The sequence below is a fragment of the Artemia sp. Qi Xiang Cuo genome, chromosome 9 (assembly GCF_049724085.1).
Source record: "Artemia sp. Qi Xiang Cuo chromosome 9, ASM4972408v1, whole genome shotgun sequence".
Lineage (NCBI taxonomy): Eukaryota > Metazoa > Arthropoda > Branchiopoda > Anostraca > Artemiidae > Artemia > Artemia sp. Qi Xiang Cuo.
Genome location: NC_142802.1, coordinates 53,951,507 through 53,979,256, shown reverse-complemented (window position 1 = coordinate 53,979,256; position 27,750 = coordinate 53,951,507). Strand labels below are relative to the sequence as shown.

General features: G+C 37.8%; 1 protein-coding gene across 1 annotated transcript; it reads right to left on the bottom strand.

Annotated features, from left to right (window-relative positions):
• Positions 1-25,842, bottom strand: LOC148948811 (dnaJ homolog subfamily C member 25 homolog). The gene is made up of 5 exons (XM_089095026.1): positions 25,696-25,842; positions 14,610-14,751; positions 12,046-12,417; positions 7,066-7,261; positions 1-201 (listed from the first exon to the last, which is right to left on the bottom strand). The coding sequence occupies exons 1-5, from the start codon at positions 25,799-25,801 to the stop codon at positions 1-3; spliced, it is 1,017 nt and encodes a 338-aa protein (XP_088951152.1). The 5' UTR covers positions 25,802-25,842.
• Positions 25,843-27,750: the final 1,908 nt, after the last annotated feature.

The window sequence follows — 27,750 nt, the reverse complement described above, 5'->3', positions numbered from 1 at the left end:
CTAGACGCATTCGATCACTGCTGCCTTTGCTATATACTCAGAACCAGCAATAGGTTTAGATTTTTCAACGGCGAAGTCAGAAGCCACTGAAGAGCTATCCTCTATCATCAAAAGACGTCGCCTCAAACTTCTCGGCCACACCTTGCGCGGACCCAAAGGTAAGATATGTCGAAACGTCCTAATCTGCGAGCCAGTACCATCCTGGAGACGATATCGGGGAGGACAGATGAAAAATATTTGGCAAAAATTCAAGGAGGATCTTGAACCATGGGGAGGGTTCTGTAGGCATGATAAGAGATGGAACAGAGACAGGCTGAAGATCGCTGGGGAAGCTGCAGCCGACAGATCAACAGTTGTCGTCGGATGTAATTCCAAAGTCCATTAGTGCCGGGTAGGAAAGTCCTTCGTCTGGTTCCCGCCGAAAGTAAGTAAGTAATTAAGACTTCAATATACCAAATTTAGAAATCCAGCAGAAACAAAATGTGAAGCTTAGAATTACATTAATAATGGCACTGGTGGATATCTGTATCTCCCAGCCAATCAAGTGAGGTTATACAGCAGGTACCTTAAGCTAGTATTTGTCCGGGGTAATTTTACAATCAGCCAGTTGGTTCTCAATCATCCTCAAGAGAGCACATATTTTCTTATGCCTCAAGTCAAGTGAGCTTTTCCAATTACAGTGCATACAGTCAGTAGGTTTCATTAATAAAAGGTGACAAACATTATATGTAACGTAATAAGTATACCATAATTAAACATAACTGATTGAAAAAATCACTGCTGGCATGCGTGTTGAGCTCAAGATTCTCCGGTGAATAGGCAAAGCTACCCACCATGGATCAACTGACACACTTAGCCATCTTTTTACAGCTTTTTATTGTAGACTTTACAGTTCCATACAGATAAAATAAATTGGGATATTAATTAAAACCAGGATACACTTTTTGCGGTAGAGAAGTAAATATATAGAATTGTTTGTAGCAAATATATTAGCTACGATTAAGCTTGTGACTTCAATTTCACAATTGAAGATAATTGCTTAAGAATCACTGTTGGCACGGGAGTTCAGCCAAAGATTTACCGCTGGCTAGCCGAGGCTACCAACTAGGTTCTGTATTTAACTATTATGCCAAGTTATTTAATTTGCATGGACCAGCGACGTCTACAGTAAAAAACTATTAAAAGATTGCTAAGCGTTCCCGTTGGTCCACTGTCCGTAGTTTTGGCAACTCATCACGGAATCTTGGGTTCAAATTCCAAATCTGCAGCGATTTTTTACGGAAATTAATTTAAAAAACTTTCCAAAAAATAAGTTTTTCAAAGAAAAGTAAACGTCATTTTATACTTAGGCTCAACAAACGCAACTACCCTTTTAATTTCCAACTCAAAACGAACAGGGATTAATGATAAAGAGTAAATATAACCCAAAACAAATAGAAATTCATAAACAATCATAGCAAAAAACATACAACAAGTAATAATATAAATGAATAAACAGATCTTAAAGCGAGTAATGCTTAGATTGAATATGAAAATCAAGCTTAAAACCGAAAAAAATATTCTGCTATTAAAGTATAAATGAAACTTAAAACGAACAGAAATTAAATAAACAATCAATGCGAACAAACATACAATATATATTAATGTAAATGAATAAATAAATCTTAAAACGAGTGAAACTTAAACTGAATATGCAAATCAAGTTTGAATCGAATAAAAATAAATACAAACAAGAGTTTGGGTATAGTCTCACTGCAGGAGCCTAAAACCTACTAAAATGGCCTTTACTTTTCTTTGAAAAACTTATTTTTCGGAAAGTTTTTTTTAATTAATTTTTGTTCGTTTTTGATTGCAAAAAGCTTCAATTTTAACAGGTATTTGTATCTCCTGAGCTTAAGTTTAAAATGGCCTTTACTTTTCCTTGAAAAACTTATTTTTCGGAAAGTTTTTTTTTAATTAATTTTTGTTCGTTTTTGATTTCAAAAAGTTTCAATTTTTTATGGCGTGGGGAGGGGGTGCTTACTCTCCGATTATTCTTGACTTTAAAAAACGGATCTAGAACTTACAATTTAAATCAAATGAGGCTTTTTTCAAAGTCTATACGATTACTTCTTTGATAAAAACCTTATATATGAACAATAGACAGCTGGCATAACTTGTGGACAGCGATTGACAACAATGAATGGATTGAAAAAATAGTTCCAATAAGGGGGTTTAGACCATTTCACTTGCTGACACAAAGGAATCACGACTGTTTGGAATTGACCTTAATAGGAATTTGTGTGCCAAAGCAATTTTGCATCTATCACAGAGTATGTATTTTAACCTAATAATTCGATAATTATAATAGATATCCTATGTGTTCTTCCCACACAAAACCCCTTCCCATAAGTTATAAACCCCCCTTAATAAGTTATGCCCCAGGAAATAACTAACAACGCCTACCCCTGGGCCCTGGTGGGCTGTGTCGACACCGAAGTTTTTTGTTATCAGAATTTTGAACTATTTTAACAAAATGTATATCTCAAAATTTTTATCTGATGCATTTAGGGCAGGGAGAGGGGCTAGTTGCCCTTCAATCTCTTTTGACTCTTAAAAAGTGAACAAGAACTTTCAATTTTCAATCAAATGAGCCCTCTCTAAAGTTTATACGAGCGGCCCTTCAATAAGAAATAATATGAAGGATTCGGAGAGTCCTTAAATTACAACCCTTGCCCTGAGGGCTTTGGGGGAGTTGTAATCCTCAAAGACCTAATTTCCAGAACTTAAAACTACGTTTAAAAAAATGGCTGTCTTAAAATTTTGATTGGATGTGTTTGGGGAGAAGGTGGGCATGAGAGGGGGGTTAGTTACCCTCAAATCACTTTCGACTATTACAAAGGGCACTATCCCTCGGGATTTCCAATCGAATGAGCCTTTTTTGAAGTTTCTACGACACCGCCTTCTATAAAAATCTTATATACCCCCAGGACATAACTTAAAACCCTTGCCCTGGATTTTCCTACTCAAAAACATATTTTCTAATTGGAAATCAACTACGCTGAACAAAATGGCTATCTCAAAATTTTCATTGGATGTGTTTGGGGGAATGATGGGTGTGGGGGGGGGGCTAGCTGCCCTCTGCCCTCCAATCAGTTTCGACTATTAAAAAGGGCACTAGCCCTTTGAATTTCTAATTGAATGTGCCTGTTTTGAAGTTTCTACGACAACGCCTTCTATAAGAACCTTATATGCCCCCAGGGCATAACTTAAAACTCTTGCCCTGAGGGTTGTAGGGGAGTGTCGTCCTCAAAAACATATATTCTATCTGGAAATCAACTACACTGAACAAAATGGCTATCTCAAAATTTTGATTGGATGTGTTTGGGGAAATGATGGGCGTGCGGAGGGGGGGGGGCTAATTGCCCTTCAATCACTTTTGACTATTAAAAAGGGCACTAGCCCTTTAATTTCCAATCAAAAGAACCTGTTTTGAAGTTTCTACGACAACACCTTCTATAAAAACCTTATATGCCCCCAGGGAATAACTTCAAACCCTTGCCCTGAGGGTTGTGTCCTCCTCAAAAATATATTTTCAATCTGGAAATCAACTACGCTGAACAAAAATGGATATCTCAAAATTTTGATTGGATGTGTTTGGGGGAATGATGGGCGTAGGGGGGGGGCTAGTAGCCCTTCAATCAGTTTTGACTATTAAAAAGGGCACTAATCCTTTGAATTTCCAATCAAACCAGCCTTTTTTGAAGTTTTATGACAACGGCTTCTATAAAAACCTTGTATGGCCCCAGGCCATAACTTAAAACCCTTCCCCTGAGGGTTGTGGGGGATTGTTCTCCTCAAAAACATGCTGTCAGTATGGAAATCCACTATGCTGAACAAAATGGCTATCTCAAAATTTTGATTGGATGTGTGAGGGGGAATGATGGGCATGGGGGGGGGGCTAGTTGCCCTCCAATCACTTTCGACTATTAAAAAAGGCACTATCCCTTTGAATTTCCAATCGAATGAGCCTTTTTTGAAGTTTCTACGACAACGCCTTCTATAAAAACCTTATATGCCCCAAGGGCATATCTTAAAACCCTTGCCTTGAAAGTTCTGGGAGAGTGACCTCCTTAAAAACACATTTTCTATCTTGAAATCAACTATACGGAATAAAAGGGCTATCTCGAAATTCTGATTGTATATGTTTGGGGAAATGATGGGCATGGGCGGGGGGGTCTAGTTACCCTGCAGTCACTTTCGACTATTAAAAAGGGCACTAGCCCCTTAATTTCCAGTCGAACGAGCCTATTTTGAAGTTTCTACAACAACGCCTCCAATAAAAACCTTATATGCCCCCAGGGCATAACTTAAAATCCTTGCCCTGAGGGTTGTGGGGGAGTGTCCTCCTCAAAAATATATTTTCTATCTGGAAATCAACTACGCTGACCAAAATGGCTATCTCAAAATTTTGATTGGATGTGTTTGGGGAAATGATGGGCGTGGGGGGGGGAGGGGGCTAGTTACACTCCAATCACTTTCGACTATTAAAAAGGGCATTAGCCCTTTAATTTCCAATCGAATGAGCATGTTTTGAAGTTTCTGGGACAACGCCTTCTGTAAAAAACTTATATGCTTCCAGGGCATAACTTAAAACCCTTGCCCTGAGGGTTTTGGGGGAGTATCCTCCTCAAAAGTATATTTTCTATCTGGAAATCAACTATGCTGAACAAAATGGCTATCTCAAAATTTTGGTTGGATGTGTTCGGGGGAATGATGGGCATGGGGGGGGGCTAGTTGCCCTCCTATCACTTTCGACCATTAAAAAGGGCACTAGCCCTTTCATTTTCAATCGAATGAGCCTGTTTTGAAGTTTCTACGACAACACCTTCTATAAAAACCTTATATGCCCCCAGGGCATAGCTTAAAACCCTTGCCTTGAGGGTTGTGGGGGAGTGTCCTCCTCAAAAATATGTTTTCTATCTGGAAATCAACTATGCTGAACAAAATGGCTGTCTGAAAATTTTGATTGGATGCGTTTGGGGAAATGATAGGTGTGGGGGGGAGGGGGGCTAGTTACACTCCAATCACTTTCGACTATTAAAAAGGGGTTGTTAGTTGCCCTCCTATTACTTTCGACTATTAAAAAGGGCACTAGCCCTTTAATTTCCAATTTAATGAGCCTTTTTTGAAGTTTCTACGACAACACATTCTATAAAAACCTTATATGCCCCCAGGGCATAACTTAAAACCCTTGCCCTGAGGGTTGTGGGGGAGTGACCTCCTCAAAAATATATTTTCTATCTGGAAATCAACTACGCTGAACAAAATGGCTATCTCAAAATTTTGATTGGATGTGTTTAGGGAAATGATGGGGGTGGGGGGGAGGGGTTGGCTACTTACACTCTAATCACTTTTGACTATTAAAAAGGGCACTAGCCCTTTAATTTCCAATCGATTGAGCCTGTTTTGAAGTTTCTACGACAACGCCTTCTATAAAAACCTTATATGCCCCCAGGGCATAACTTAAAACCCTTGCCCTGAGGGTTGTGGGGGAGTGTCCTCCTCAAAAGTATATTTTCTATCTGGAAATCAACTACGCTGAACAAAATGGCTATCTCAAAATTTTGATTGGATGTGTTTTGGGGAATGATGGGCGTGGGGGGAGGCTAGTTACCCTCCAATCACTTTCGACTATTAAAAAGGGCACTAGCTCTTTAATTTCCACTCGACTGAGCCTGTTTTGAAGTTTCTACAACAACGCTTTCTATAAAAACCCTATATGCCCCCAGGGCATAACCTAAAACCCTTGCCCTGAGGGTTGTGGGGGAGTGCCCTCCTCAAAAATATATTTTCTATCTGGAAATCAACTAGGCTGAACAAATTGGCTATGTGAAAATTTTTATTGGATGTGTCCGAAAAATTAAGGGGCGTGGGGGGGGGAGGGGGGCTAGTTAAGCTCTATTTACTTTCTACTGTCAAAAAGGGCACTGTTCCTTTAATTTCCAATCGATTGAGCTTAGTGTTAAGTTTCTACAAAATCTCCTTCTGTAAGACTATTATAAAACCGCAAAGCATAACTCAAAATTCTTGCCTTGACGGCTTTAGGGGAAATTCCTCCTAAAAAATATAATTTCTATGCGGATAGCAAGTCCGCTAAACAAAGTTGATATCTCAAAATTTCGATTGGATGTGTTTGGGAGAATGATGGGCGTGGGGGGGGGGGGGCTAGTTACACTCTAATCACTTTCGACTATTAAAAAGGGCACTAGCTCTTTAATTTCCAATCTAATGAGCCTTTTTTGAAGTTTTTACGACAACGCCTTCTATAAGAACCTTAGATGCCCCCAGGGCATAACTTAAAACCCTTGCCCTGAGGGTAGTGGGGGAGTGTCCTCCTCAAAAGTATATTTTCTATCTGGAAATCAACTATGCTGAACAAAATGGCTATCTCAAAATTTTGATTGAATGTGTTTGGGGGACTTATGAGCGGGGGGGGGGGGGCTAGTTGCCCTCCAATCATTTTCGACTATTAAAAAGGGCACAAGAACTCTCGATTTCCAATCGAATTATCCCCGTTTGAAGTTTCTACGACAACCCCTTCCATATGAAGTGCCTCTGGGAAAAAAAAAAAAAAATAATAAAACATTGGAGCCGTATGGCCTTTACTATAGGCAACGCTACAGCGTTGCCTTTGATTATCTTCAACTTCTAAATTAAAGCCACAGGCTTTGTTGTTCTTAATATACTCTGATCTTTTATGCTTGCCGAATGTGCAGCACTAGTCCACAGTTTGTATATTCGTTTCTTCATTATATGGAACACATCCTGTATTTAAACTATTCCAAGTTATTTCATAAGTATACCCACTTTTGTCTCACGTCTGAGGCATCAAATCAAACTTTATTAGAAACAGTGCTTTTTTTAGAGGGATGGGAAGGTGGGGTAAAAGGACTTATATTTTTTGTCTGTGGGAAGCGGGTAAAGTATATTTTTTTTCCGGGGCCCTAGCAAAAGAGTAAGTTCTTTTTTTATACCTGTCTTCCCACAGGCTCCTTGGCTAGTAATGAATATTAGAAGACTTACATCAAATTGACTTTCTTTCAATCCCATATTCTTTCTTATTATGTAAAGTTTCTCATCACGCCCATATTCTTCCTTTTTGATTGTAAATCTCCAAGTCCAGGAGAGGTACCATTTTATATATTTGTACACAGTGTAGGGTAGAACTATTAGCTGCCACAGAAGGATGTCTCGCCAATCTGGCTTAGCATATCCACCCCTAAAAAAAACAACATAATATGAGAAATAAGGATGACATTTTACCTTTTCTAAATCCTTAAATTAAAATTTTAAACATGTCCTTTAGGAGTAGCTTCTAATTCAGACTGTTTGACTTTTGAACCCCAAAAGTCCATGAAAAGACTAGAAAATACCAAAGAATTAAATTAATCGATAATGAAGTATAAAAATCCCTATAGTGAAAAAAAATCACCAAGATAAAAAAATGATAAACACTGAAGTAAGGTCCTTGACCAATTTTAGTTCAAATTAACCCTTTGAAATCGAGAAATATTTAAGGGATATTTTCAACATTATAGCCAGACATTCAGACACTTTTTCTTACAATCCAAAATTTAGTGGTCTCTGGTAAAACCACTGATTTCACACTTAACTACTCTAACTGTGTCCGAACAGCCCTATGTAGCAGTCACGAGGAAAGAGTATTGATACCTTGTTTGATTGACGATACAAACAGGTAGACAAGTTTACTTACAAAATTAAAATAAAATAAAAAAGACAGAACCATTGATTTACATTTTTTGTATAACAAATGATCCACACAATGGAACTAAAAAATCTAACTTTTAAACTCAAACCCTTTTTATATGCATAAAAAACAAAAAACTACTGGCAACACACCAAAACTTGTATAAAGCTCTACAAAACCAAGAAAAATAATGAGCACATCGGTTTTGTTCTAGCTTCAACGAGAACTGGCTTGTTCTGCTTTCCCGTTTCTGACGGAGGCGCTTGATCCCGCAAAATATCATGGTGCTGGGTTTTAGGCAACAACAGACTTCTGGGAACTCATTATCAGGGTTTCGTACTGGTGGTTCACTTGGATATTAAAATACGCTGCCTGTTTCCACCATTCGGACAAGCAGGGTTGCCACCGTCAGTAGGAATTTACTAGATCTAGTAAAAAAAAAAATCTAGTAAATTTAGAGGATTTAGTAAATTTCTTGAAATCTAGTAAAAAGTCATGATTTGTAGTAAACAAAACTTTTGTTATTTTCCATGAATTCAAGGAAAAAATTAGGGTCCATTCATTACAAAATCTGATTTCGATTACGTTAGATATTATGGTTATTATTGCTTCCATTTTTGCGATTTCGCGTCAATCCTAGCGCTTAAAGATCTCTATTTTTCTCTCGGCTTCTTGATGCTCGCTTTGAAAGGCAAACTATTTAAAATCAGCACTGGTATGCCGGCTTAATTTGTTTTCAGAAAATTTTCCCACACTATCATAACAGCTGCTAGGTTTGTTAGTTAGCCTTGTCCCTTTTTAAAGACGCTGCTGGAAACGAACTTTTTCCATACTTGCCCAAGCTCTTTCTAACTCTCTGCAGCTTGCCCCATTCAAGTGCTGGAGCAGAGAGACAGTTCTTGATTTTGTTGGTCATCAAAACTAAAAACCGGAATAGGCTAAAGGTCTCAAGCGTTTCGTCCCTGATGAAAACGAAGCAACTTGTTCTCAGGTCGTCAAGTGGAGTACATGACTGGGTGATCCCCAGCGATTTGACTCGGGCTATAAAGAAATGGAAACAAGTAGATCCTTTCAGTCAGAATTCGACACTAGTGGATACTTTAAATTCGGATGAGGCCGAGGACGATTAAAGCCTTTTAAGTTGACTTTTTTTAATTGTGACTACATATTTTTTTTCTTACTTTTCAATTTGTATTATTTGGCTGACCTGAAGACAACTGACACAATGTTATTTTTTTGCATTAATTATTGTATGTTATAAGTTTTCTTTTTCTTGGCAGCCCTAGTCCAATTTGAGGTGCACTTTTTAATTTACATATTTTTACAACTAAACCGGTAGCCGATTTCGTCATTTCCGTTATGAAGTGATATAGATTGTATTGGTTTTTGATTCCCTTGAATACGAACGAGAGAGAATCCAGAAAAAATCAGTTAAAAAAAAATAATCGTAAATTAATTCCTTTAAAATTTGCCAGAAATCTTTGTAGCAGCTTATCCCTTATTTAAAGACCAGCCCAATTAGTGTTTTAAAAGTGTAAAATTTCCTCTTAAAAATGCAAAATTGAAGGGTTTAGATTTCAAACCTAAAAACAGAAACTGGTGAACAAATTTCGAAAGCCGTCACTTTCAAACACACCTCAGATTCTAAGCACTCCATCGCCTGAATTGCTTCGTAAATATGAGCTGTAGCTGTTTTTCTTCGTTGATTGTTTTTTAATTTTTCAATATATCTGAATTTTATGACCTGAAGACCATTGATAAATTTAAAGCCGGGCTTCACCATCAGGATTTCCAGAATCTAAGATTCCAGACTATTGTTTGACGTCTTGATGCACCGCATCTGGAATATGAAGCCTATCCAATCCAAATAATAAAAAGAAAGGATTTTTGAAGTTATGGGTTTCCGTTATTTCAATAATGATATTAAAGCGACATCAAAGAGGAAAATAGAAAAAAAGAAGAAAAAATGAAAAACGATTGTGGAAATCGTCTTGATTATCCTCCTATAGTAAAAGTCGATGCATGATTGTGCGATTGTGGTTGTAGCCGGAGGCGCAAAAAAAATTGAGCATTTATTAAAAACAGATGCAATTTAGTAAATTTTTCCTCTTAGATCTAGTAAATTCTTCCAGGCCAGGGTGGCAATCCTGCGGACAAGCTTCATCTGTATTCTTTAGTTATGTTTGGGATTTTGGATAATATAATAACGGAGGTATAAACATTACAAACTAAAAAACAAAATAAAAGCTGATAGAGGTTTTCAGCTTAGAAATACACCGAAATTTCCGCTTTTGTCAAGTAATATTGATACAAATTCAAAAACTAGGATATTAGCTAACGTTTAGATTTATCAAAAACAAAAGAGCTCTTAATATCGAAGGTGTGGAATGTGAAGTATCACCCTGTTTTGCTTTTCAAAGGAGAGGCAAGAACAAGAATAGAAACACTACGCCTTCTATGAGTTCATTTCAAGATCTTACGTGGGCTGAACACCTCAGAAAAGTGAGATCCTCCTGCTACCGGAAGCCAGGAGTAAGATGCGAAAGCCTCCTCCTAACGAATCCATTTTGACACTATTTACGCCATCTATCCGACCCTTCATGTCCTCTCTTTACTGGAGCTCCAATCAATCACATCATTCCTCTTTAACATGTCCGAAACCGAGCAGTTCTAGGAACTGATGCCAAACAAATGCAGTCGATCCAGAATCGTTTTGACGTTGCGTCAATGACAGTGTTCTACAAATACATGCATTGACCTCCATCTGAGAAGGCATCGAAATTTGTTCCAGAAAGAATAAAGCCTTTGCGATCAACTCATGAAAATACAGTTCGGCAAAACTACCTTGAGCAGGGTAAACCTCGCCAGAAACATTTGAGGACGAATTTCTCCCGACGATCCGTCACCACATAGAATGGCTTCCCAGTAGGTGTAATCCCAGAAAATGCTTCTCTAGGGGCGTTCTAGAGAAGGTATAATAAACAACTTAAAAGTAAAAAGCGAGGTAATTACCAGGAATAGCGGTATACCATACTTGTGATCGAGCCTGAGGCCTATAATAAAAAAAGACGTAAATAATTGTTTTTATTGTCATTGCAAAATGTTGTTACTGTATCACAGTTGAACGCACTGCTACAAACATTTAGAAAACCCTCATCAATTTAGTTATCAACTGCTACCTCGAAATCAGATTTTCCGTGGAACACTTCTAGCTCTTCATAACGAAATACTTTACTCCTGATTAATCGTCCCTCACGCCTATATGAAATCAATTCAAAATTTGCTTGTTTTCTAATCAGCAAAAAGCACCGCTTGTGACATATAACCTCCAAGTGACAGAGAGAAATCATGACAAGAAATATCAATATTATATGAAAAACAAGGGATTCATTGGGAGCGTCTCGCAAGACCTTCGATAAACTTTTTTTGCTCCCCAAACTCGTATAATGTAATTAAGAACTGACCAAAGTCAAGGAAATGAGTTGGCTAGGAGTTTCACTTGTCTCAAAGCTTAGCAACACAGAAATCTTAGCTGCATTCTAACAGAAAGCCAAATTTTTTTAAAGAACTGCGTAACTATTTTATATACGATCGTATTTTTTAAACTAAATATGTTATACAGATTTTTTATTTTTTTGCTAGAGGGGTCAATATTGACCCTTCTAGCAAAATTTTCAAAAAAAAAACGAGAAAACTTCAAAAGCAAAGGAAAAAAGCAGAAAGCTACACTTTTTAAAAAGTATTTCAACGGTTTTTTTTCATGCGAAGTGTCATAACAACTTTAAAAGTTTGACCACATACAGGTGCAACGTAAAAGAGAAGATTACCCCTAAGGTGCTAACATATGGACAATACTTAGGGTCTTTTTAGGCAAAGTTTCAATATGATTCGTTTTTATTTGAGTTTGTTCCTCCCCTCAAAATGTGGGGAGAACAAATTACATACAAATTACCCTACAGACAAATTACTGCTTATGTGCCTGGACTGTAGTCAAAAAGTTAATAGCCCCCCGTGATGTGGAGCCCTAGAAACAAATGACTGCTTACGTGACTGGATTGCATTCAAAACATTCATTAGCATTGTGTTATGACATCCAACCGAAAAAAATAACTGCAGGAGAGCAAGAAGACGCAGTTCTTTCCTTCCCATACGCGGACATACTATGGCCTGCTACTTCCATGCGCATTGGTATTAGTGTAATATAAAATAAACAATAAGTAGTGTAGGGGACCGGCTATCGGCTATCTCGGCTATCGACAACCCTGATCACATGCACCCACAGTAATGGATATTACCTGATATCCATTTTATCTTCAATTATTCGCCTAATTGTAGCTTCTTCTTCAGCCCGAACTTGCTCTTTTGTCTTCTTCAGCTTTTTGTTGTACTCTGGCCACGCTTTGTCCAGTTTTGCTTGTTCAATAGCTCTGTTCCTATACTTTGGAATAGTAGTCAGGTATTTAACAGCCATCTCATAGTTCCTCCAAGCGCTATAATACTGCACACCAGATATTAATGAGATTAGAACAGCTATGACGATTCGAATGTCTATTTGAGGGGCTGCTCGCCGTCTGTAGTAACGATAGTAGTGGGAATAAAACTCGTCTGGATTGTCAAGCATGTAATCATAGTCGACTCTTGCCTCATCGTCTTTCAGTACTTCATACCTGGAATCAAAAGTAAACAAATATTACTACTAGGTTAGGTAACATTTTGTGAATTTGAAAAATTAAAAAGAACAGGACTTCCTCAATTTTGCTATAGGTAAACATAAATTCCAAAATAGGTGGCTATTCTTTATGTGAAATTGTGAATGATATTTCAGCAGTTATCAATACCTATAATCTAAAATATTTTTAACTGACCTTAATTACTCTGTCTATTTTCATATTAAGCCTTAATACTCCCCAGCTACATTTATTTTTATTTACTCGTATTTAAAGCTGAATCCTTATGTACATTCCCTGCAGAGAGGAATCTAACCCTACTTGTGTCATGTTATCACCAAACACCCAAGCTTTTTTGGTGAATTTAGTTTGATACTTATTCAAATAGCCAAAGAGCTTGTCTGACAACGAGCAAAAAAAAAAAAAAAAAAAAACGAAGCTCTCTTATGAGGACAAAAAAAAAATATTTTTACTTCTCCACCAAACGCAATCAGTAAACGATAAGCTTATGATTTTCAGTAGTTAGTATGCAGACTTTTTAGATTGCCCTTGCTTTAGTGGCAACTCGGGCCTTTGGCCTGAATATATATATTTGATATACACAAAATACAGTTTACTAGGCATTGTTGCCTAGTAAACTTTCACCTAGTAAAGTCTGCCTAGTAAAACTTTCGCCTAGTAAACTAGTTAACTTTTCTTGAGTTTGAAACAACAACAACTACAAGAGAATTTAATGATGGTATATTAAGCCACCAACCAATTACAGAATAAACTCTCAGGATAGTAAATATGTTTTTTTCCAGAGTAGGGGACAAATATCACTTCTTTGGTTTTTGAAAAAGTTTTACAAACTGACATATTATATCATGCAATGCAATCAAAATAGATTCAAACCTAGTTTCATCACAAAAATATTTTGGATTATGCAAAGATTTAAAATATATATTTAGCTGAAACAGTCGATAAAAAAATTTATATTTAAATTAAATAATATCTTTTAGATACTGGCATCCCAACTTGGGGTCTTTGCAGCCAATTTAATATGTTTACAGTTGATGACACCAGTATTGACATTTTGGGCTTGAATATTTCATTTTTGGTATTTTGCCTCATTTCGAGCCTTATTGGTGTAACATATTTTCTTATTTCAAATGGTTCCAAAGGTCCAAATCAGAAGCCACCATTCCAGAGAAAATGGAGGTAAGTCCAACTTCAACTTTTTTTAATTATAAAACTTCCACACTTTGAAGGACATCCCTATTGCCCAACTGTGACTCTATCTTTCTTGAGTTGAACCTCTTTGTCAGCATATCCGAGATTTGGACGAAAAAACCAACATGTATTTGCAAAATCAAATTTTTTTTATGTCCCTAAAATACCATTATCCTGGTACCTAATCTGTTTTACATAGTGCTTGGTTTGTGCGGTGGATATGGGTCTGCCTATTCTTCTGCTGTCTCTTAACAATTCAGTGTATTTAAGTTTAAAACTATTTATGGCTGATATAGATGACAGATTTATTATTCTTAGAAAACAACTGAATTTCATTGCATTTCAGAAACACAGCCTCTGACCACCTCTCCTTAACAGGAGAGAGTATGTTGTGTGTGGGTATAGACATTTTTAGCAATCCAAATGCACCGAAAGGGTATCTATCAATAGTCAAAAGAAAAGGTTTTTTTTTTTTTTTTGTGATATTTCGTTGGGATTAGTCAGAGAAATAGGTTCTACATACATGAAGAACTTAACATAGGCGCTATAACAGATATGCAACAAAACAACCTTAAATCACTTCCGAAAAAAAAATCGAAACATTTTTGACTATTTGAACCACTGGTTACAAAAAAGTTGGATATATATCATAAACTCTAATCTTCTATTAAGGCAATTTGTCCACTGGTTTTCCTTCAAATTTTTTGTTATTGCATGTATGATGTTGCCTAATCTTAATTAACAGGCTCTTTAATTTTTTGTTTAGGTCCAATGCTTATATACACTTACATTTTATTCTGACAAGCAATAGGTTTAATATTTTTGTTATGACAAATAAATAGTGCATACCATTATGCTCTCAATCTTGTCCCCCCCCCAAAAAAAAGAGCAAGTTGACAAGAGTAGATTTCATTTTTGTTTCCTTTACAATTCAGATTTAAAAAAAAAAAAAAAAAAAAAAAAAAAAAAAGAATGCTTACGCAGTTGCAATAGCTTTGAACTTTTCTTCTCCTTCTTTTTTTGCCTCAGCATCCCTATGGACATCTGGATGGTATTGTTTAGCTAATTTCCTATATGCTCTTGCAATATCTGATTTTGTTGCATCTCTTGACACACCAAGAACTATAAAAAATAGTGTTAGTAGGACATCAAACTAAATAAAATGAAAGGTAGCCAATAACCTATCATTCCAACTGTACATTAGAGACAGCATTTGGTTGAGAGCCAGGAGATCTTAGCCACAAAAAGGTTAAAATAACCTTTATTTTGAATGAACTTAACCTTATGAACTAAAATTAAATTATTAAACATGCATTCAACAAGGAGGATAGAGGGTTACTATCCTGAAATTGGAGGAAAATAGTGTTTCTGCCCTCCCACCCTCCCCTTCCCCCAGAACTTGTTTCTCATTCCAACCTAAAGAAAGAGTTGAAACGGTATCTCTATTATAGAGCTAAGCTATTGGCAAAATGTTTTGAAACACATAAAATGAATACAACTTTATTGGTGTAATAATGTTTACTAAACAATACCATATTAATGAAAGCTAATTGCCAAGATTATATGATGTAAGACATTATGAGATTCAAAGGCCATTAAAAATTGACAAAAGAACCAAGTCTATAAACCAGTTTAAAAAATACGTAACACATTTGTTTGATGAAAATAAATGACACACACTTATATGAAGTTCTATTATAAACACAAAAAACAAATGGTATTTGAAAATTCAAGTAGGCCACAATTTTTTGTCATGCCAAGTTCTGTTCAAGTTTTTTAATCTGATTATAGCCTTAAAACCAATTATTTAGGAAATTTTTATAGAAGGTAACCCTAAGGAATTCCAATGATGGTGACAGAAACACTTTCAGAAACATTTGATTTCAAAAGATCAGGAGACGTTAGATTAAAAGAGTCGAGAGGTCAGGTCAATTCCCCCTATCAAACACCTATATATAAACTACCAAATTAAAAATCCAGAGATTGAGAAATGTAGAAGAAAATTGGAATACATATTGGAATAGCTGGTAATAAGTATCACCTGTAAAGTAAAGTTGACTTCTTTACATTTTTACAAAGTTGACTTCTATACCAATAGTATGATTCAGTTTCCAAATTAATATACTAAATTTGTAAAAGCGGTTACTTCTCTGCTATAGTCATAGCAACAAGACTGACTGTTCCTTTTTAATTTCTATTTAGCAAAAGTGGCGAATTTCCTGGATATCTAGCTAGAAAAAGCGATTTGTCCCTGTTTTTTTGCAACCTCCCTCCACTTGAAAGGGCCAGACCAACATAGCAGTACTAAAAAACATGATGAGACAAAAAGTTCTGGTTCGGATAATATGCAAATATGAATTAACCTACATGAAGAATATTCTATTTACCCATTCATGGACATTATCTAGCTGTTATTCAGCTTGAATTTCATCTTGAAAAAGGCAATCATGTGTATTTTAATTAAAATCGAAGAATTATAACAGATTCACATTTACATTGAAAAATAAAGAATATCTGTAACATAAACAGTAGAAGTTTCAGGAATATATGAAATCAAAAAGTCTGTGTTGAAGAAGTGCACAGAAGTTTTAAAGGGACCTTTAAATAAATGCTAAACAGAAAAATTTAGAGACAAAAAATACAAAGGAAAAATGGAAAATGTAATGGAAGAGCTGGTGATAGATATCTCTTGTAAAGAGACCTTGATTCCTTATGTCGGAACTGTGTTTTGAATTCCTTATCAACATAGTAAATTTGTGAAAGAGAGCTGTTTTCCATTGCAGTCAAAGCTACAGGTCTGATTAATTCTATTTTATTTCTAATGAGGTACATCTAAGCAGGGGCGTCCCGAAACTCATTTCATTGAGGGGGGGGGGGGGGCGATCTTTGTAAATTTTACCGAATCGCTACCTGATTTATGCCGATTTTTTTGCAGAAATCAAGAATTTTGCTAAATTCCAGGCAATTTTTCAAAATTTCTGCCTAAATTTTCGCCCTCACCGAAAATTTTATCAAATACCAAAACCATTGGAGGGGGGGCGCGCCCCTCGGCCCCCCCCCCCCTTTGGGATGCCCCTGCATATATGGAGTAAATATGTGCACAACCTTGGTGTTTGCTTGATGTACATCAGGAAATTGATAGACATGTGCCAAAAATTGTATGGAGAGCTATGTATTACCTTTTAACTATTAAAAGGAGTTTCTAAAGGTTCAATCTTTATTATTATTATTTATTGAAAACCCATCTTTGTACAAAAAAAAATGAGAGAGCACTGCAAAGAAAAAAAAAACAAAGCAAAAGCAAAATATCACTATACAACTAAGACAAGGTAACTACAGGTCACAAAGTTGGCTCCAAGCATGTCTTGAAATCTTGTGGTTGTGTTTCCCCATAAGTTTAGCAACAGCTATAGTAGGATCGGCTATGTGAAGACTGATGATGAGTTTTGAATTGTGTGTCCAAATTGGATATCTCAGTAGGTTTTTTTGCAAAACAGAAAAAAAAGTGGAGTGGATTTTCAATTTATCAACAGTTGTAAGAATCTTCCAGAAGGGCGCAACATAGAGGATGTGGGGGGAGAGCAACATTGTTTTACAGCGTTGTGAGATAATGGCGATCAAAATGAAGCTTAGCAGAGACTATGGAAGCATAGGCAGCATTTGGATGACTTTTGTTAGGAGATGAATAGTATGAAAAATGGTATTTCCAATGGGAATACCTAGATAAACGGTTTGGTCAGATCTTTGAATTCCCACGTACAATTTCATAGGGAAGTGGGTCTTTCCAATTAAAAAGCATGACGTTGGACTCTATAGCGTTAAATTTAAGACCAGATGTTAAATATTCTTCTTGCAGTTTTTGGAAAGTTTCAGAAATTTTGTCATAAGTTTGGCTAATATTAAAAATGTCATCAACATAAGTGATTAAGGAGATATTGAGACCAGAGAGAACACAAGACATCTCACACTGGTCCTGGGGTCGAGGACATAATTATTGAAATAACAAGGTGAGGCAATTGCACCTTGCCTGGCTCCTCTCTTAACTGGTATAGTTTTATACTGTCGCCTTGTCATTCCATCTTGCTTAGGAGGGATTTTAAAAGGACTCGTAGCTTAGCACACATATACCTTCGAGATCTGAAGATAGCTGGATTTACTCCTCTTTTAACAGCCCTTAAAAGCGTAAGCGGGTGGATCAGGGAGTTAAAGGCATGGCAAACATCATGAATCACCAAAGGCAAGTAAACTATCTGTACAAGAAGCATCAAGCAGAGCATTAGTAAAAACTGCAAGGGCACATGCAATGCCATGATGAAGCCAAATTTATGTGGATGCATGTAAAATTTTTCTTAAAGCTCTTTTATAAACAGTAGTTTCCAAAGCTTGCATAAACTGGTTGAAACAGTTATGGGCCTGAAAGATGAACATTGAATGGATATTTTTTACTTTTTTGGAATAGGAGGAAGATCTCCCATGCAGAATGTTGACAGAGCCATGCCTTGTGTTAAAATCATCTTCAGAAGTAATGTGAGATGTTCTAAAAGCAAAGGACCACCATTTTTTATATGTAGAGCATGAATTCCATCTATGCCTTGTGACATCTTTCTATGCCTTGGCTTAAGGTGCACAATAGCATCAGCTACAGATACTGTAAAATCAGTCAGGGAATGCATACAAAAATTGGTCAAGCTCTTCAGAATATTTGTGTTCAAGTTGGGGGTATGGTGGAGAGAATTTGGCCTCATAGAAAGAATACCAATCAGATAGAGGAACATCAGCAGAAGAAAGGAAGGTTTTGGGGATCCTTGGATGGATAGTCAACCAAAGGAAATGAGGGTCATCTTTGATTTTTTATGCTGACAGTTCTGTGATTTTCTTGCAGTGGTTTTGAAGTTCCTTGGCAAACTTTTTCTTTGTTCTGATGCAGATGGAATTAACAGGACTGGATCATGGTCAGTCACATTCAATCCATAGATGTAGCCAAAAACTTTGCTGAATCACAAGATTGGGAGAGACTTTGATTTTCATGCCACTTGGGAACTGTTCTGTGATGGTGATGCTTCAATGGAACAGCACAAGATTCTGCATATTGTAAAGCATGCCATATCTCTGCACAATAAATATCAAGGAGAATGTGTTTTTCCTCAGCAGGTAGCTGTGAGTGCTTGATTAGCAGGACAAATTGTACCTTAATCTTAGGAAAGATTTTAGAAACTCTATCTCTGTAGCATTCCGCTTAATGCTTGTGCTTAATTCCCTGTTGTGCCTATCCCATGCTTGTGCTTTTAATGCTTGTGCTGTGCTTAGATGTTGCTTTTCTTTGTAGGTAGCCTGGGTCAATTAACCTTTATACTAGAAAAGTATTACATGGTGTCAGAAGTGGGATCTCATGGATGTACTACAGCCATCAATCAACTGGGAAGCCAGCTCCCTAGCAGAAGAATGGGACCGTTTCCAAGAGCATGCCCAACTGATGTTTGCAGGTCCACTGGCAGGCAAAACAGAGAAAGCTCTCTGTGTCTACCTACTTGTCGGGGCTGGACCAAAAGGACGAGAAATATTCAACACGTTCACCGTTGCAGACAAGGAGCGGAACAAAATCGAACGATACCTTGAGAAATTAAAGCAATATGCATTACCAAAGAAGAATAAAGTTTTTGCACGGTATCTGTTCCAAAAACGAGACCAAACTGAGACAGAAAGTGTAGAGAAATATATTACAGAGCTCAAAACATTAGTGAAACCATGTTCTTACTCAGACCCAAACGAAATGGTCCGCGATCGCATAGTATGCGGAATACTAAACCAAAACGTACATGAGAAGCTTCTGGCTGAAGGTGATGAACTTACGCTTGAAAAAGCAACCATTATGTGCAGAACCCACGAAGTGACCCAGGCACAGCTTAAAACATTCCATGGAACTAAGTCTATTCTCATAAAGCAAGAGATTGATGCCATATCACGCTACCCAAACCGGAACAGCAGCAGAAAAAAACAGGAAGCCAGTGGCTCAAAGAGCAAACCATGCTACTTCTGTGGTGGAACATACTCCTCCTCCCATGTCTGCCCAGCAAAGGGCAAGACATGTTCCATCTGCAAAAAGCTCAACCATTTCGCACGAGTTTGTCAAAGTAAGACAGTAAATTCAGTGGAAGAAGACACTGTCCAAGCGGACTCCAGTGATGAAACCGTATTCCTGTACTCCATTGAACAAAGCAAAAACAAAGACAAAGCAGTGATACCCTTGATCATCAACAATCAGTTCCCTGTCCAGTGCAAAATCGACACAGGGGCCCAGGTCAATATCATTCCAAGGAAGTACTTTGACCTCATCATCCCAAAGCCCACTGTGAAACCCACAAGCCAGCACCTCACCAGCTACTGTGGAGTAAGGATCCCTGTAGCTGGAGTCTGCGAATTATCCTGCAGCTACAAAGATAACCTCAGCAGCAGGCAACAATTCTTTGTAGTAGAAACTTCAGCTGCCCCCATCATAGGCTACCATTCAAGCCTTGATTTGGACCTGATTAAACTGGTACTGAACGTAAATTCAACATCTTCAAGAGTACCACTCCTGAAGGAAAAGCACAAAGAAGTGTTTAAAGGAATCGGAAACTCGAAGGAGAATGTAACATATACCTGAAAGACAATACCACTCCAACTGTCTACCCAGTGAGACGAGTACCCGCGGCCATGCAGAATAAACTCAAGCAAGAACTCAGTCGCCTAGAAGACCTAAGGATTATTGAAAATGTCATTACCCCAACAGAGTGGGTCAATTCGATGGTTATGGTTGAGAAGAAGGACGGGTCCATAAGACTGTGCATAGACCCCGTGAACCTAAACAAGTCCATCAAACGGCCCCACTATCCCATTCCTACTCTAGATGACATCACCTCCAAGCTATACGGAGCAAAAATATTCACAAAACTTGATGCCCGGTCCGGTTACTGGTCAGTTCCGCTCTCCGAAGATTTGCCTTACCTCAAGACATTCAGCACAATATATGAAAGATATCATTTCAAGCGAATGCCTTTCGGAATCATCTCAGCACAAGATGAATTTAGAGGAGGACGGAAGATGCCTTTGAAGGCCTAGAGGGTTTCTTCATCATCATTGATGACATGACCGTGTACGGTGCCACGCGAGAAGAGCACGATGAACACCTGGCAGCGATACTCGAACGTGCCCTAGCTAAGGGTGTCCGTTTCAACAAAGATAAGTGCGAGTTGTCGGCCTCCAGTGTCAGGTACTTTGGACACATAATCAGCTCCATGGGGATGCGGCCAGATCTCGAAAAGATTCGCGCCATTAACCACATGCCAAACCTATCATTCCGAGAAGAACTGCTAACCCTCTTTGGGATGAACAGCTATCTCGCCAAATACATACCAAGCCTATCCACAAAAAATAAACCTCTCCGCGACTTGACCAAAGCAAACCCATTCATCTGGTCAGAGGAACACACCCAAGCACTTGAGGACCTGAAACGCTCTATAGTGTCAAACACCCTGTTCTTCAACCATCAGAGCAAGAACGTCGAACTCATTGTTGACGCCTCCAGCCACGGACTCGGCACCCACCTTGTTTCGGAAGGGGAGGTCACAACGTATTCATCGGGATGGCTCAGCAAGACAGAGCAGAAGTATTCGCAACTCGAAAAAGAGTTATACGCCATTGTGTATGGCTGTTAACACTTCCATCATTATCTGTACGGTCGCCACGATGACGTCACAACTGACTACCGCCCCCTCGAAACCGTTTTAGCAAATCCTATTCACAAAGCCCCACCACGAGTGCAACGATTAATGCTTCAGCTCCAGCCTTACGACCTGAGTCTGAGGTTCCGACCAGGATCCGAAATCCCCATCGCTGACGCTCTGTCACGCCTCCATCTTAGCAATACAGATCCAAAACTGGAAGAAGATCTGGATATCTATGTACACCACGTAGTACGGAACCTTCAAGCCAGTGACCAGAAGCTTGAGCAGATACGGACGGAAACAACGCAGGATGAAACCTTGAGCACCCTAGTCAAAACGATTCAAGAGGGCTGGCCGAGTACTAGAAAAGAGTGCCCAACCAACATCCTAACCTACTGGAACGTCCAACACGAGCTGTCTTTCACAAAAGGCATTCTTCTCAAGGGAGACAGATTGATCATTCCCAAGAACCTGCAGTTAGCCACACTCCAGCAGCTACATGCAGCCCACCTTGGAATCGAGAAAACCAAACAGCGAGCAAGGATGTTATTGTACTGGCTAGGCCTCAGCGCAGACATCAAACAGTACATAGAAAAATTCCAAACATGCTCCAAGCACTTGCTGAACAACTCGAAGGAGCCGATGATCAACCACAGCATAGAAACGCTCCCTTGGCAAAAGATCGCTACTGATCTGTTTGAATGGAATGGCTCCAGTTTCCTAGCAACTGTCGATTATCACAGCCGTTTCTTCGAAGTCGACAGACTTACGACGACATCGTCCAACGTGGTTATAACGCGACTTAAGGCCCACTTTACCCGGCATGGCATACCATCACAGCTAATATCTGACAATGGCCCTCAGTTCACTTCCGGGGAATTCATCAATTTTGTCAAAGCCTGGGGTATTTCACTGAGCACATCTAGCCATGGGTATTCCAAGTCCAATGGACTCGCCGAGAAAACTGTGCAGATTATAAAAAATATCATGACCAAGGCAATGGAAAATGGAGAAGACCCCTTTCTGGGTCTATTAGAATACCGGAATACACCAGTCAAAGGGTTTGCATCTCCTGCTCAACTCCTTATGTCTCGCCAACTAAGATCCATTCTACCATGCACCACACGTCACCTAAAGAAGAAGGTTGTCTCGACCAAACAGTTCACTCAGCAAAGAACTGAAATGCAGAAACGCCAGAAATTTTACCACGACAAATCAGCCAAGGCTTTAAATCAGATCAACCCCGGTGATGCAATCCACATTCAGAAAATGCCCAACAGACCGTGGAAACAGGCCATTGTGGTTTCTCATGCAAAACAGCCATGATCATACCGGGTGCAGACAAACGAAGGTACAATTCTGTGGAGGAACCGCAAACACCTATCAGCCCGCCCACATTGGAGTCCGAAAGGAACGAGTTTGGTTCGCGAAGGACTTGACGATGCCATAGTGCCAGAAGCAACTGCCAAGTCACCACCCTCGCCATTACAGGCTGACCAGTTCATGTCCCCGTTGCCGATCCAGGATTGGAATCAAATCCTTAGCCCCTGCCAGAGCACTACTGTGGTGCTGCCCCTAGAATCAAGTGCGACACCAATGACAGCATGCACAAGATACGGCCGAATTGTAAGGAAACCTCTGAAACTGAACCTGTAAAGAGTGATTTTAAAAGTAGACTTGTAAATAGAGACAGTATGAGAGGAAGAAGAAGTGAACTAGTTAGTGAATATGTAAGAAGTGAGCCTAGCGCCTTCTTACACATACCTTTCCGAAGGTACTTATTACAGTGTGAAAGCCCGCTCACAGTGGATGAACGGGAGTGAGTGTGGAGTATTGGTGTAAAAGGAAATGCAGGCAGTTTAAGTGACAAAAGAAGGAAGATGTAGCATTCTGCTTAATTCCCACTTAATGCTTGTGCTTAATTCCCTGTTGTGCCTATCCCATGCTTGTGCTTTTAATGCTTGTGCTGTGCTTAGATGTTGCTTTTCTTTGTAGGTAGCCTGGGTCAATAAACCTTTATTAATGCCCAATTACATATATACAATGGACTTGCTGTTTTTGGGTGACTAATGGGTAGCCTATCTGAGAAGTTTGATATGGTGAGAAAGAAAACAATACAGGCAGGTGATCAGATATTAAATAATCACAAAGAACCTTTGGTTGAGAGACATCTAAGAAGGGAGAAGCAACAACATGGTCATGTTGGATGTGAATGAGGAATTGTGAATGTATGTGAAATCTTGGTCTTTATCAACAACATACAGATGATTATTGAATATTTCACGTATCAGAGAAGAGTGGGCAGATGGAGCAGTTAGGTTATAATTAAAATCTCCAACAATTAGACATGCAGAATTACTAGAAGTAATGCTTGAAATGCTTCTACATAACTTTTTATAGGCAAGAGCAAAAAGGCATTCAGATGTATCATTATGGTAATCAGTTGGCAAATAAACATTATAGATAAATATATTATCAACTTTAACAGCAAGAAAGTAATCACAGGATTATATAAGAAGTGAACTTAAAGTGGAATTCAAGTAAGTCACAAGACCACCTGGCAGTCTACCACCAGCTCTATTTTGCTTTGCAGGAGATGCATAGCAAAAGACTAAGGCTTAACTGACTTGAAAGATGCTCTTGTAAGCAAATCACATCATGTTTTGACACCAGCTCATCAAGATATGAAGATTTTTGGACAAGCCCACCATTAATGTTTAGAGTTAACCACCTCATATTGACATTATGACTGACTGTTGGCACTGGACTTTTCACACAGTAACAGGTGTGCCATAACAAAGTCAAAACTACATGTTTAATAGAGACAATTTTTGCTAAATACTAGACAAGATTTTTTTCCAAAAAGGCTATTACAAGGTCTGAGATGAGTCAATTTTTTCCCTGCTAGCACCTTTTGCAATTAGTAGGATTACTAATAATAAAAGAAAAAAGGAGAAAATCAAAACAAAAAGACACCATCAACTGACCAATTGTGTAATTTGTCTTACTGAGTCTCTAACTTTACTTAGAATCATCCAGATATACTTTTTTTTTTTTTAATAATCTGCATTTAAGTTGCACATTGGAAATAGTAGGAGTACTCAATAATAATAATAAAAAAAGAAGAATATCAAGAATGATAGACACCATTACTTACAACATTACAACTAAAAAATTGTGTAATTTGTCTTACTGAGTCTCCAACTTTACTTACAATTGTTCAGGTCAACCAATTTTTTTTTTTTACATAAAATAGTGTTCATTTAAGCACATATAAAGAACCCTCTACTTTCTTATGACAATTTACATCTTCAGTTTACTAATTTTCTAGTTCTTTTCAGCATCCAACTTTCATTTCTTTTCTTTATGCTCTAAAGTTTTGAATTTTTTATTTCCCTTTTTCCTGACATTCTTTTACTATTCTCTTTTAAGGAATCTCAGCTTGATAAAATTCTAGTGTGACCATTAACTTGGGACCAAAACATCACCCAAATAACTCCCTTGAGTATATTGTCTTACCAAATTTACTGTCAGTTATCAGAAAATTCTGAGCAAAGGGAAAAATATAGAACAGTGCAATATGGCTTTTGCAAAGCAGGGTAAAGCAGGATAAAAACTACCTTTTTTCTTGATTTGGAACCCTGAAGTCAGATTATTAGATAAATCTTCCAAAATTATTCCAGTAGGCTAGTATCAAATTGTTTCATAAAACAGCTTTTCAGTTCATCAAGCTGCAGAGCTTGTGGAGTTTCCTGTATTTTATAAACAATAGTCAAAAAGTGTGGCTTTGCATTGAAAAATGTGCTATAACAAGCTATCTCTTTCTAGCAACAATTTTTAGTGCTGGGATAGCATTGGATAGTAAATCTTTGAATTTGGCCTGAGTAACAATTGCCAGACTAGCATCTACAGGATTCATCTTATCTCTGGCAGGTGTGATTTAGCCTAAGGTTAGAATACAAAATAAGGAATCTAGCAGTACTACTTATGCTTGTTAAAATGTTTTCTTTAGAGGAGTCATAACTCTACAGTTTTACCCAAAAGACAATTGCAAAGCCACAAAATTACCAAACTTTTGCATGTAGCCTAGGGCCATGTAGGCTATAGCCCAGGATTTTGACAAAATTAGGCTATGCCACTGTTTTAATGGTAGGCTAGTGCTTAATAGCTATATTTGGACAGCATTAAAGGAAGAATACATTGATATTTTTCCTATCTAATTTCTGCCCTATAATATACCTAAACTGATCATTTACTGTGAAAGTAATCCTAAGCCACCCACACAATTTTCTTTGTAGCATAACAGAAGTATAGTGCAACAACATTGTTTAGCAGCACAAAACGAGACTGCTCTAAAACGTACCATCATAGCAACTTTCTTTTCCACAATAAAGGCCTTCTATCATTCCCCATACCTGAGCAGGACAAGTGAATAAAAGCAAAAAATATTCACAAATATAGAATTTCATTTTACCGCTCCTTCGCGTAGAGTGTCGCCGACTAGCCAAAGGTCCAGAGAATGAAAGATCCTAAAAAGGCAAGATTTTGGCTAAAAAACAGTGGAATCAGAAATGAAACTGGAGACATTCTAAGAACTTAATCAGTCGAGATTCAGTAGGGAGAAAATATAATCCAAAATCTTCAAAAATATAATATTTTAATTTCATTGTTTTTTTTTCGGTGTTATAGCTCAATCACTTATGAAACTAAATCAGAACTAGCAAACTGTAAGAGATTTTTTAGCAGATGGATTTTAGCGAAAATATAAAAGTAGCACCTCTGGGTGCTTTACTTAATCTTTTGAAGTTTCCGCCTGGGGAGATGACTATGAGGTCAGTTTTTGATCAACATCATACGAAGTTTAATGTGCAACTTTTTGAATGTAGAACGTACACGTTCCTATTCAACTTTCCAAAAAACCCTTTTAAGACAAAACTAGCTTCTTTTCTCTTTCCGCTCTAAATTTTTTTATTAGGGCTGCCATCTTTAATTCTTCTTCTTCTTCTATTTAACAGCAGGCGGGCTTTTCAGTAACACTATTTAGCCCTTTTCCTTTTTCTTCACTCTGTGAGCTACAGAGCTACTGGCTTGATCGGCTCATGATTATAAAATATTTTCAGATATTTTTCAGTAGATCTTTGAACTCTAGGAGTTCACATATTAGTTTATAGATTTCGATTTCAATGCTTTGTTTGCAGGTTCTGTGGCTAGGCTCTTGGCTGATAGTGAGATTTTGTGGTGTTTGAAGCATTTTAACAGTTTGCAAAGCAGGGTATGTTGTGCAGACGTCAGCATATTACATTCAAATAGGCAGTGGTCAATTGTTTCATTATTCAAATTACAATGCCTGCAAAGAGAGGACAGGGGAATTGAACCAGTTGAATTAGAAAACTTATACGAGAATGCAAAAAATTTAGTCCATTAGTTCCAGAACGAGTTCTATGATAAATTTTAGATAGATACATATTGGGAAACGAGAAAAGAATAGGATTAATCTTATTAAAAATAATATCTGATAGCCTCCTTCGGTAAATATCTCTGATCGGGATTGGTCTCCCACTTGGCTGGTCAATATTTATAGTATTTTTTGCTATTTCATCAACCTGATGATTACCACTTATGCCAGAGTGGCTAGGAATATACTGAAAATAAGTTTTTATGCCGCTTGAAGCAAGATTATCTATAATACTGAGACAATGATAAGTGTCAATGTCTAACTTATACTGAGGAGCTGAGGCCAGCAACTCGAGGCTGGATAAAGAGTCAGAATATACACTAATATTATTTGAATTTTCAATGAGAGGTTGGTTTTCCTTCATGTGTTCTAATGCCATGATTATGGCATTTAACTCAGCAGACATTATAGATAAATTATTATATAGTCTCTCGCCCATTGCAATTTTCAGGTGAGGAAGGAAAGCACCACTTGCTACCTTCTCATTCATTTTTGCCCCATCAACAAATATTTGGAAGTGATTTTTATAGGTAATTGTATTAAGTTCAGCAAATTTTTTCTGGACAAAAGCGATGGGGGTTAAATCTTTTGTCCACTTTGAGAAATCAGTATTTATTATGGGACTTGACCAATTCCATGGAGGGGATTGAGGGAAAGTGGGTGCAATAGACTTTGCTGGTACGAGGAACTTCTTCTGAATGTTGGCATACTCATCTGCAATGCCTATGCATGGCTGGATTTCTTAACCAATTATGTAGAGTGTGTGAGCTATTTGATTCAATTTTTGTAAGATGTTTTTTCAGGAGAAAACAACGTCTCACTCTGATTGTTGTTAATCCCCTCTCCAGAAGCATAAAGTTGATGCTTATGGGTTTCCTAAGACCAAATATGAGGTGTATCTCAACATTTCGTGCTGTTTCAATTTTTTGGATCTGGATCTTTGCACATGCACCATATGCGATG

Bases quoted from the DNA above. Each gene is read 5' to 3' on its own strand.
- LOC148948811 (XM_089095026.1), bottom strand. From the start codon at position 25,801: ATGAAATTCTATATTTGTGAATATTTTTTGCTTTTATTCACTTGTCCT. The intron at 14,752-25,695 runs GTACGTTTTAGA...TATTTTTTATAG, and splicing joins AAAAGAAAGTTGCTATGATG to TTCTTGGTGTGTCAAGAGAT. The intron at 12,418-14,609 runs GTAAGCATTCTT...TTTTGATTCCAG, and splicing joins TTCAAAGCTATTGCAACTGC to GTATGAAGTACTGAAAGACG.